General features: G+C 44.1%; 1 protein-coding gene across 2 annotated transcripts in view; it reads left to right on the top strand.

Moving 5' to 3' along the window:
* The first annotated feature begins 8,572 nt into the window (after nucleotides 1-8,572).
* Nucleotides 8,573-12,114, top strand: part of SLC1A4 (solute carrier family 1 member 4) — a 26,560-nt gene continuing 23,018 nt past the window's right edge. For both annotated transcript variants that reach the window (XR_004842052.1, XM_009641337.2), the window contains exons 1-2: nucleotides 8,573-8,611; nucleotides 10,068-10,130. Coding sequence is in view for 1 of the 2 variants with exons in the window: in XM_009641337.2 (XP_009639632.1) it covers nucleotides 10,086-10,130 (45 nt within the window). In the remaining variant the exon portion in view is untranslated. The remainder of the gene's footprint in view (nucleotides 8,612-10,067; nucleotides 10,131-12,114) is intronic.

The following is a 12,114-nucleotide window of genomic DNA, read 5'->3' as shown; positions in this document are numbered from 1 at the left end:
GGATGTGGCAACAAAGGTAAAAAGAGTTTGTAAGAAAAAAGACCAAACCAAAAAAACCCCAACAACCAAAAAACCCCCAAACTGTATTTACAAATCCATGTTAATATCCTTTTCTCCCCAGAGAGAAGTACGTTCCCTTTGGACAGAAAGTAAGTCTGGTTTGTTCCTCTGGCAACCATGTACTTCATGTCCTCAGCTCACCTCTCTTAAGGACCAGCAATTCCTGACAGAGCATGTTAAGAAGTAAGAACAGGACAATGGGAGTAGGTGGGCTGGCTGTGAAGGTGGCATGAAGTTGAATGGAAGTGTAGACAGGGGAAGGAAAATTACAAAAAAAAAAGGAGTCTGCGCAACTGTGAGAGCTGGGAAGACGACTGTAGCAGTGGCTGCCCCAGGTCCATCCTGGTGTGGCTGCTGTAGCTGGTGTTTAATTCCTGGGTCACCATGCAGCATGGGGTAGGATGTAGTTGAGAAACAGGGCAGGGATGTTCCAGCGAATTTTCAGGCTGTGGGTAACATCTTTGAAGTTGGGAGCAGAAAGCCGCTTCTTGCTCTGGTCTGCAAATGCAGGTGGACAGTTCATCTTTGAAGGGATTATAATGGTGATGGCGTTGAGTCCTTAACTCCAAAGTAATGCTCATAATGATGAGACTTGGGTAAAGCATGCGGGTTGCAGAGGGATTTCCTTTGGGGAAATGAGGGGCCAGGGGCTTTTCCCCAATGCATGTGGGCTGTGAATTCAGCTTTTTCTTGGAGACCCAGGGAAGGGCAGTTGCAGCCACGTTGTTGGGCAGTTCACTTGTCGCAGCAGCAACAGTGCAATCCAGTACAGAAAAGATGCATTTCAACACAGCCATCACTAAAACTCCCAGCCTTAGCATAAATCCCTGGCAGCCCCAGGGATAGAGTGAGTTATGTGATTTTCTAGAAATAGTATCTCTCTCCTTCTGCATTTTAATTTTTTTTTAACTGTTCTTGAAAATGTGGGTGTTCTGTTTTGAGCGCTAACCTTGGTCCCTACTGTGGTGGAAGGTACCAGAGTAACCTCATCTTCAGTTAATGAGGCCTTGAGTCTATAGGGCCTGGAGGGCTGAAACCATTGCCTTCAGTCTGGGTGGGTCTTCCAGCATCCTGCTCTTTGTTTTTTCTTTTCTCTATTTTGGTCATGAAACTTTATATTAGGCAAGAAAATTTTGTCTTCAATTGTGTCACAAGACTGGCCATGTTCTTCAAGGCTTCACTGCTCAGTTTCAGGTAAAAGGTAAAAATGGGTAAACTGAGTTCTCCGACAGCACTGAAAGCAGATGTAAAATGTGGCCTAAGGAAGAAACAGCAAAGAGGAAATCACAGCTGTGAGCCAGTATTTGCCATGGCTTCTGCAGGGATGACACAGGGTATCCTTTCCCAGGATGTAGATCCCCTCTGCTTTTGGGAAGTGTATTAGTTAATAACCAAAGATGTTGCTTTCCATTGTCGCAACAATGTCTGGAGACTAGCTTAATTCTTGGTCACGGTTTTCCATTTCCAAGTCTAAAGCTTACACACAAATATGCACCTCTGCATGTGGACATGACCTCTGGAAAAGGGATTTATCTTTTGGCTTTGGTAGCAAATGAATGGTGACTCACTGTTGAACCAAAAGGCTGTGTCTGTTTTGTTTTGTCCATTGACCATAGCCTCCAGGTCTTAATTTGTCTGCCTTCCTCTGGCTGGAGGTGCTGGAGCACCCTCCTGGTTTCCCTTCTGGCAAGTGCAGGAGGCAAGCCTTGAGTGAGCTGGCCAGGGCTTAGGCATGCTGTCCTCTGCCCCAGGGCCTTTGGTGGGGACGGCAGAGTTGTCCTGAAGGTGCCTTTGTGCCCCACAGCAGGGATGCTGATGGCTCATCTCATCTCATCTCCAGGTCTGTCATGCAGGCAGCTCTTTGGAGCTCCCTAAGAGATGAGCATGGCTAAAGGCAGGGAGTGGCTGCAGCTCAGCTATCACAGGAGGGATCCAGCAAGAGTTCAGAGGTGCTTCTACAAGGCTGATTGCTTAAAAAACCCCCCCCAAAACTCACAACCCCAAAACTAACAAACAAAAAACCAAACTAAAAAGTAGGATGTGCTCTGAACTCAAGGGGGGACCTTGGATTTGCTTAACTCTGTCCCATGTCAATGAAGACATACAGGATTCTCCAGAGCACCCAGTTCAGGCTCTTAGATAAAGCCAGGCTCTGGAGCATTCTTACTCCACATGGTCTTAGCTGAAGGTGGACTTTGTGAACATCTCCAGAGCACCTGGCATGGAGAGCAGCTCGGTTGTACCAAATAGGTGAGCGCTGGGTGCCAGCAGATGAGGAGAGCAAAAGGGAAATCTTAGAATTTCTGGTTTTGTCCCTTACTCACTTCGTGGAGAAGGCAAAGCAACGGAGAATAGAGAGCTCTTGTCAGCTTGGCTATGAAGTGGGTAGTGAGTGGAGGAAGAGGCTAGCTGTGATACGGTGGGGTCTGGGGCTCAGCAGCCAGCTGGTTAGGTGACATTGCAGAGAACCAGCTTGGCTGTGGTTGTTCCGGGCATCTAACCAGGGAGAAACAGGTGAGGAGGAGAGAGGTGGTGACGAGGAGGTGACTCCAGCCACCAGCTAACACAGCCCACCTATAGCTTGTTGGGAAGCAGTTGAAAGAGCAGGATCAAGTGTTTTGCAAGAATCTATTGATTTGTTAACACTTTTGCCGGGCAACTGTCAAGACTGTGTTTTGATAAGGTCAGAGTTTTGTTTTAGCTCTGATTTGTATTTCCTGATTCAACAAAATTAAACAGTTTCACAGGAGCTTCTTGATACTGTCAAAATTTCCAACAGCAGGTGATCCTGGCAATTCATTTCGGTGAGGTCAAGGTTTTGCAGTAATTTTATACAAAAGACTTCAGTAGAAAATCTCACTCATCCAAAAGGAACGTTTCAACAAAATATTTTAAAATGGTTTTTTTAGTGGAAAAAAAAGGTCTGCAACAGGCTTTTGTTGCCCAATTTTGGGATGAAAACATGTTTTGAAACTGTGAAATTGGCTTTGAAAAAGGAATTCTGTTTTTAGTCCAGCTCTAGCTGTAACAGTCTGAGAAGGGAAGGAGGAAGGGTATCCAGAGGTCCAGGTGTCTGCCCTGAGCAGTAAGGCTGGGGTATCTCAGGCTACCAGGCAAGTCTGCGAAAGCAGTTTCAAATGTATTGTTCCTCACTGCCCTTTCTGTCTCTCTGCCAGAGGTTGCCAGCTGTGCTGCCAAAGGGAGTACCCATGGCACCGTCAGCAAGCCTGTGCATTGGCTCCAAGCACCTTCAGAGCTGGAAGGAAGGCAGACATGAGCTTGAGTACAGGGAGAAGCATTGGTTGCGTTTTGCTGGCTGGACTGCAGAGCAGTTGGCCAGGGTCGACCATGGGGTCCAGAGCACTCATGCAGTGATCCTCACATGGGCACCAGTTGCTCCAGTGCACTTGTTTCTTATAGCCTTGGTCTTCTGGTGAGTCACCCAAAAGCAGCAGCCATGAAGGCTGTCTCTGAAATTGCAGTGTGGAAAGAGAGCAAAACTTGACTGTAGGAGAGGAGGGGGAGGTGCCACCTTTGTAGTGGTAACTAGAGTAAGAAGTGGCAGGGGGAAAGCTGTGGTTACACCAATGGCGGGGCCCCGAGGTGGGCTAACCACCAGGTTTCGTAGCTGGATGGTTAGCTCTTAACTCTAGGGTAGTCTCAGAAAAAAGGGCAGTAGGAAATGTTACTGTCCACCTTTGCTTGTGTGATTTTTCTGAGCCTGGATCCTCTCTTGAAGTGTAGGGATTGCTGACTGATTTTTGTAGGAAGTACTCAATGTTTTCACTCATGTGCCTTGCAGCATCTGGTGGGTTTGTTTTGTTGGTTTTTTTTTTAAGGAAGCTTCTGAACTTTTCTACTCCTTTCTTTTCTTCTTTATATTCACTGCCTTTTACTACTGACTCCCCCCAGTTATGTTTTATTTTCCAAGCAACAAAGATGCAGACTGGAGCATTAAAGTAAAAAACTATCAAAGCATTTTCAAGCTTCTCTGTGTTAAAGCAAATGCAGATACTCATGTCCAGGGCATGTATTGTGCATCCACAGACATATCAAAAAGCAGATGAGAAAAAATTATTATGTGATATTGAATTAAAATCTTGGGACAGAAAAAAAAAAGGTACTGGAGCAATGCAAACTGGGTTCTGGCAGGTTGCCAGAGATGGCAGTAAAGTTGCTGTCAGTGGACTCCAACCACTGTGAACACTTCATTGAGAAAAAACAGGAGATAATGCAATACAGAATATTTTTTTCTAGGCTTCCTCACAAAAATATGTTTTCCAACAGCACCTTTTTTGGCCTAAGAAGTGGAACCTTTTTGTAAGAAGCAAGGCAAGAGGAATGCATAGTGTTTTAGGGTTTCATTCTGCGTGGCTGGATTTCTCTTCATGCTTTTGCTGCCAGAACAAATTTGTTTGCAGAGCTCTAGCAAAAGGATCATTTAGAAACAGTTATTAATAATAATTCCTTACACATGCAGTGCCATCCTTATCCTGCTGGTGGAAAGATAAAGGATAAGAAAGAGGAATTACCCTATAATATCAAAATTGAGAAGGATGGGAGCTACTGACGCCTTTTGCTCCCTTTACAGCTCCAGGTTTCCTTAGTCACCTGGGATTCCCAGCAGCAGATGTTACAGCTAAACTAAGATTTCTACTACAGAAAAAATACAGTGAGGCCTTCCTGCCAAATTTGGTTAGAGGAGTAATGGTCCCTTCCTTCCTGGTGGGAGCAGCTCTTCTTGGGGAAAAGGAAAAAGCTGCATTTATCTGGCTGTGCATGGGGAGATGGTGTGATGAATACAACATTCAAGCAAAAGTACTCGGACCCTGAAACTCCCTCCCCTGGTTCTGCAACTTTCTGGTTGCTATTTTAAGGGGATCTGAGACGGGTGCTTTTGTCACTTTGTGTGTTGTGCAGGTACGTGGAGGTTTCCTGGCTCAGCCCAGCTGCTGCTCCTGTCCCAAGGCACAGCTGTCACCCTTGACAGCTGTCCAATAAATTTCTGATAATTTGGGGGGGGCTGTCTGCACGACTTGCAACAGACAAGGAGAGACTTTCCTGCCTGGTGCTTGGCAAGGGGAGTAAAGTCTCTCCCTAGCACCTACTTCACCTTTACACCACAAAGGCGGTTGAGTCCGTGCATAGGTAATCCATCCCTCTCCATGGAGTGAGCTCCTGGCAGCAGTGGAGCCCCTGGGGTGCATGCAGCACGTCTGTCCCCCTGCCATAATGTCATGCATCGCTGGCTCATCTCATTCTTGCCACATTCAGCAAATTTAATCTCTGTATCACAGTGCCAAGGCTGCCTGTGCTAGGCTCCTTATCACCCAGACTCAGGGTTTCTTCAGTGGCATGCTCTTGCGATAGCCCCCATATGCTTCAAAAAGGCATCTATGTTCTCTAGCATGGGACATAGCAGTGGCAGGGATGGAGCCATAGGAAACAGCAGCAATAGTCAGCAATCTGGTGATACAACTGTGGTGATTTCTTTAAACTCCATGTTCACTTCTGGTATGGGCTTTCAAAGGGGAAAAAAAAACCCCAAAACTTCTTGAGATTTGGTCTGTGTGGAAAAAACAGCTGGCAGACACCCACATTTAATTTGCATGCCCATTTACTCAGCTCATCAGCTTTCCTGTTCACTGGTTCACCCTGACAGGAGGGATGTTTGTGATTCCCCATACAACTTCTCCGCTTGGGCCTGGGGACGTGGTGAATGCTGGCTTGCAGGTACAGAGCTGGTCTGGATTTCTGTGGTGGGTGAACTTTGCCTTGCCGCACATGATGAGCAAAGCATGCAGGCACAAGCACATGATGAGCCCAGGCAGGTCACTAGACAGCTTTTGGCTCTCCCTGGAGCATGTGGCATCCCTACCCCTTTTTTATAGGCACTGGTGTGGTGTTCTTGCACAAATCCACCTTAAGGTAAAAACCTGCTGTCTGACCCACCCATAATTAAAGCTTAATTTAATTTGCATGCTGACTGATCTTAGGTGCGTGATGAGTGTAGTCTGTGCAGAAGTCGTGCCTCTAAGATATGCCATTTGTTTCTTGATTGCTTTTTATGACCCAACACGTTTTGTTCTTAGATTTCAGGATTTGAAACTAAGAGGGGCAAATTTTTTTTTTTACATGTTGTTGTGACTTTTCAGCCAGGTGTACTTCAAAGTTGGATTGAACAAACCACACAGCTCCTTCTGAGCTGCTGAATTGAGATCCACTTTTTTTTACTTGTCAGAAGTGCTCTTTGCTGTCCTCAGAGTTGAGTCCTGTGACCCCGGTGCTCCAAGGATGAAGAAGAGTGACTGCTATGCGCTCGTATTTGAATAGTTTTAGTGCTATTCACATTTGAAGCAAGAACCTGCCCCTTGTTGTAGCAGGGTTGTTGGCATCGCTCAAGTATCTGCTTTAAGTATATGCTTGGAGTTATGTTAGTGTTTAATTACTGAGGCCCATGCCTGACATACTGTGTAAATTGTGGAGGGTTTGTTTTCTCGGGCACATTTAAACATTGGAGAACCATATTGTTTAAGGCTTTAGGATTGCTTCCTTTGGCTTGCTTCATCACGATGGAAAAGCTGATTTTTGGGAAAAAAAAAAAAAAAGTTACTTGATTTCTGGTTGGATTTCAGTCCTTTTTCTTCTCTTTGCTTCTTCAAAATCCAGTCAATGCTTTTTTAAAAAAAAGTAATCATCCTACTATGAAAAGTTGAAAAGAGGTATCCTTATTTTCCGAACAGTGTGTTTTCTTTTATTTGGTTAAAACTGCACTGAGCTGGGCCCATTTGTATATGTGATGTTTTACTCCTGCTAAAAATAAGTCTGCTTTTACTTTACATGAGGTTTTTATCCACCAGAGAGTTGCTGCTGTGCAAGAATTGATTCATGTTAGCTGTTCCATTCATCTTATTTGACTGATTCTTAAGCATCTTTGCTCTGTCTCCTACTTTGAGACAGACAGCTGTATTGTCAAATTTTAAGGAGAAAAAATGGCTGTTTCTTTCATGCTTATTGGAATGTAGACTCCGGAAGCCAAGTTATTCTTAATAGCAATTTGGCTTTTTCAGCTGCCTCCTAAAACTCTTGTAATGCAACAGAGAGAGAGGCTGAGGTAGTACACAGCAACCACCTGTTTGATGAAGGTCCATGTACTTCACATTGTTGTCAAGGCTGTGGGAAAACCCTTACTGTGTGGTAGGATAAGGGAGCTATGCAATGGAAAAGACTGAAGTCCTTATCTGTGCCGTATCTTAACCTCCCTCTTGCTTTCAAGGATTTGACTCTGCTGCTCCATTTCTTGCTGTGGTTCGGATTTGTGCTTTCGGTGTCATTTGTGGAATGATCACAACTGTAAGCCTTGTTTAAAATCATGTTTGCCAGGGTAACTATAGCAAAAACTGGGGAGGAGGTTAGCAGAGCACAGCCTGGAGGTAGCCGCAGCTTCCTCAGAGCAGCGCAAGTAGCAAAGGATAGGGTGCAGCTACTACGCAAATATTTTTTCCACAGTTAACTGGCTCTCAGTGAGGTCGTTTCCTTACTGTAGGTGTTGCCGTGCCTCCTTGATGCATTCTGTTGGCAATGTTTTCATTTCATACCCATAGCCTTCCTGCCCTTGCCAGCTAGGGTCCTGTCGTGACCCCACAGATCAGCTTTTATTCGTATTTTGCTTTCTGACATGGCAAAAGAGCTGCTGTTTGGCTAGCGCGGAGCACACGCTCTTTGCTCACCATAGGCAGAGAAGGGAAGTGTAGCATTAAAAACAACTATAAAATACAACAAGAAGCAACTTTTGCCTTACATGGTCTGGTTAACCATTTTTCATCTTGCACATATACACTGGATGCCCAGTAGAAGTGTACATCACTTTGCATGCTGTCCTCTCTGCACAAACCTGATGATTTGCATTTCTGTATGAAGGCACTGCTGAATTCAGATGTTGCAACTTCCCATATAAGTTGCACCTACTTTCATCTGTGCTTGCAGATTAAGCCCTTGCAGACAACTGTGGCCCATGACATTGTTCTGCTTTACCTCGGTGTCCAGGGAAGCTGACCTTGTTGTGTTGAAGGGTTAAGCTGTTCTCTTAAGTGGATTTTGCCGATTGGATTGTCCTTCATGTTGATGCTGTGAGCAAAGTGTAATCACATGAGTAATGTTAAAAATCTGCCTGACCCTGGAGGCCATAAAAGCCTTTTTTTTTAGCCACTGGCTGATGGGTCTGTATAACTAGCATTGTGTCTGATTGCCTCTGGTGTCCCTACCCACATAGTTAGGCATGGCAGACAAGCAGGACCTTTTTATGTGAGCAAAAGAAGATGGCATTCATGCCTCTGGAGACATCTGCTCCATGCTGCCAGAGTAGCACATACCTATAGCACATACCTCACTAATGCCAATATGCTTGCCTTTGCAAAAGGATTTGAGTTTCTGAGAGTGAAACACCTTGGTGTGTTTGTTTTAGAAGTTCTACAAGAAGTATTTAATTTTCTTGTTTGTATTTTACAGAAACCTGTTTCCTGCAAATCTTGTTACTGCAGCTTTCCGAACGGTAAGATATGTGTGGACTTTGGACATGAACTACAGTACACAGACAGAAAAAGTGACTGCTCTTTTTTGAAAAAGGACGAGAAAGATGGTGTAGAAAATATAAAAAGTTAATTTACTTATAGTAGGTGGGATTTTTAAAAGCATTTGATGTCATCAGACATACAAATTCCATGGCAAATGGTTTGATTTTGAAAAATACTCCTCAAACAAAAGCATATTTGTAGCCTATGCTTTGTACCTCCACCAAAAATGTTCTTTAAACTTTTATACTTTGGGTGCTGTGTTGGGCAGCAGTGGCAACTCTGCTTTGTGCCAGGCTGCTTACAACTTTGCAGCAGCTAGCTGGGAAACCCTTGGGTACGTAGTTTGGAGCTGGGCTCAGAACAGACAAGGCTGAAGACTTTCAGGCTCCCATGGTGTTGTAAGCATTGCCTGTTGCCTGATGCTTTTATTAAGTATTTTCCATTGTATCCCTTGCTGGATTAATTGGTCAGCCTGGCTTCTCCTTGACAGAGGACTAAGTGTGGTAAGATGATAACTGGCATCAGAACATCGTGTGGTTTAAACTGATGGACAGGAGCTGTGGGGCTCCAAGAAGATTTTGTTTTAGTTCTTATTGCTAATTTTAGGTGTCAGGGTAGACACTGTTGAGAATATTGCTGTGGGGCAGAGTGATTCTTTATGATACAGAAGCAGAATAATAGTTTTTGCCTTCATGGTATTCTGTGGGTTTGCTTTTGTATCAAAACCGAGGTCAAACTCTTAAAATCGAGTTCCATTTTGAGTGTATATGTAATACAGTACAAGTCAATATCCCATAAATAAAAATAGGAGCAGTACAAAAATACCATTAAGAAAAGGATATTCTGTGATACCTTGAGTGTCAGGGTTCTGTATGTTCAGGGTTGACATGAAGAAATCCTCCTTTTGTCTGTGCTGCTGTTGTCACAGGTAATTGGCAAGTACGTAAGCTTTTCTTTCCCCTATTTTATATCTAAAGAAAACAAGCCCAAAGAAGTGCCCTGCTTTTGCAAGGTGTCTAGCTTGTTGATCAAAAGTAAACTGTTGCCCTAGATTTTAGATATTTTCCTGACAATTTTAATGCCTGCCTCACCATTTCTGACAGTGAAACAGCGCAAGCACTGCTTGGCTTCTGCAGGAGCCAGTGCGACAGTGTGGTGTGTGAGCAGCAGAAGGGTGGAGGAAAGGGGAATTCCTCAGCTGCTGCCCAGACCTTGGAGCTCAGGGGGTCACAGAGCACTTCTCTGTTGCCACATGGGGAAGGAGCTGCATATGCTGTCGCTCCCTTTTCTTTCATAGGACAGGCTCATTAGCCTCCACAGTATGGTTTCCAGAAAAAGTCCTCCTAACAATGATCTCCTTGTGAAATGCTAGATGATGTTGATGATCTGATTGGCAAACACTGTGGTTTTGTTTGTTTTTTTTCTTGCCTGCAGTATGCGACAAAATATGAGATGCTGCTCAGAAACACTACCTCTGGAAATGTCACGCAGGAAAAGGTAAGGTCACTTCTTAGGTTTTTATACAAACCCTTGTCAACTGTAATATTAGACTACTTCACAGTCTTTAATCCTTTCCAGCAGTCATTGGAAAAAAAAAGTACTTTTCTTTGCCTGGAACTGAGACACACACAAGCCAGATGGGTTGCCCGCTGCCACACAAGAAAGCCACAATGGATAGGAAAGTTGGGCTCAACTGATCTGACCCTTGAGACCTTATTTTTAGGCCATGGTTTCTTAGACCTGGTCTCACTTGATCTAAATTTTGCTTAGTCACTCTGCCCAATGTTTCCAAATAACTTTCTATAGACTTGGAATTAAATAGCAATCAGGCTGGCTGCATATGTCCCTTAAACCTAGCTTTTCATTAACAGTTTGGGGAGAATGCTCTTTTTTCCACTACCTGCGGCTCTTTTAAAAAAAAAAAAAAAAGTCAGTTGAGAATTTTTTTTTGTTGCCATGCTGCTGAAATTTTGTTTGAAGCAGTAACAAGTAGTCTGAAGGAGTAAAAATTATAGATAGAACATTGCAAATAGGCTGCTATTGCAATGGTGTCAAAAAGCAAACTAATTTGCAGGTGTAGCTGAGGTGGAGAGTGTTACCTTCCATATGTAGCTCATAGGATTTCCAGAGATGCTCCATATCCCATTGGTGGCATCTCTCCTGCAGCACAGGGCTATCAAACATCTTTATTACTGGCCAGAGCCGACATATTGCAGGTCCAGCAATAATTACCATTGTCTTAACAGGCAGCACGCTATGAAACAGACTCAGTATCCCAGCCTGTAATATGTCACCTCACTCCAAATGAAGTATCTCATGTCCTTTTGTGGGGTTTTGGGGAGATGGGGCTGAGACGGGAAATTACTTTCAGAGTTATTTTCTATTTCTCTGGCTCATTCTGACTATTTGAGATCAGTATTGGATGTTGGGTTACAAATCAAATGTGATTTGAATGCCTCTAGGGCAAGAGACCTGTAATGTTTGTATTTGTCATGGAAGAGCTCAGCTGGGGCTTGCCCACCACTTCGTAAAATCATCAAGGAAAAAGCAGTTTATGCTCGTCCAGAGGGACTCTGAAGCATATCCTTGAGCGCAGGAAGTACTGGCCTCATTACCTTCTCCTTGCCACGCACAGTGCTTGAGCAGGCGGTGCAGAACAGTGTGTTTCCAAACTCTGCTTTCAGCTGACGGGCTGAACTTTCACCAGCCCCAGAGGCAGGGTGACAGGTGACTTGGATGGCACAAGAACTGAGCAGGGGAAAAGTCAGCCCTTGCCTAGAAGCCTGCTATCACACAGTGAGTAGTTTCACTGGGGAAAAAGGCAGCCACATCTGCCTGGCCTCTGCCCGTGCCTGTAAGATTGCACTAACCCAAATCTGTACTCACCCTATCTGACATGGATGCGCAGCAACAACTGCAGAAGGGCCATGTGATCTCAAAAGATCTCTTCTCACACCACTATATGCTTGGGCAGTACATGCCCATGCAGCCTTGTGCTGCTAAAAAACAAGTTCAATATGAAAGGCTGTAACATTGTGCATTTAAGCATGTGTTTGCTTACAGAATGTAGAGTTATTCATTTAAGCAGGACATTTAAGACTCTTCTTATTTTCAGTGTCAAGTTTGATAGGGGCTTCCTGGCAACCAAGCATGGGTCAGGTCCAGCCATATCCTTTGGACATAGACTTGGATGTCAAGTTCTTTTTTTAGTGCTTGTTCAAAGCCATCACTCTTCCTCAAGAGATAAGAATGCATCATCTGGCAATTTAAAATGTAAAATTCTTCTTCTTTCCTTTTCCTACTTACCAAGCTCCTGTTTGATGCAATATCAGAAAAATATTCTGAATTTGTCACCGGCATCTGTTTTTGCCAGCAGTTATGATGTAAAGGTTATTTCTGCTATTATTTTTCCCAAACTTTTCTTCAGTTGTTGGAGCAAAACCAGAGCTGAGCTTTAATTCCAGAAGACGCCCTACTGTCT

This window comes from Egretta garzetta, unplaced genomic scaffold, assembly GCF_000687185.1.
Source record: "Egretta garzetta isolate BGI_Z169 unplaced genomic scaffold, ASM68718v1 scaffold360, whole genome shotgun sequence".
NCBI lineage: Eukaryota > Metazoa > Chordata > Aves > Pelecaniformes > Ardeidae > Egretta > Egretta garzetta.
The sequence above is the reverse complement of the archived record's forward strand: the minus strand, read 5'-3'. Positions and strand labels throughout refer to the sequence as shown.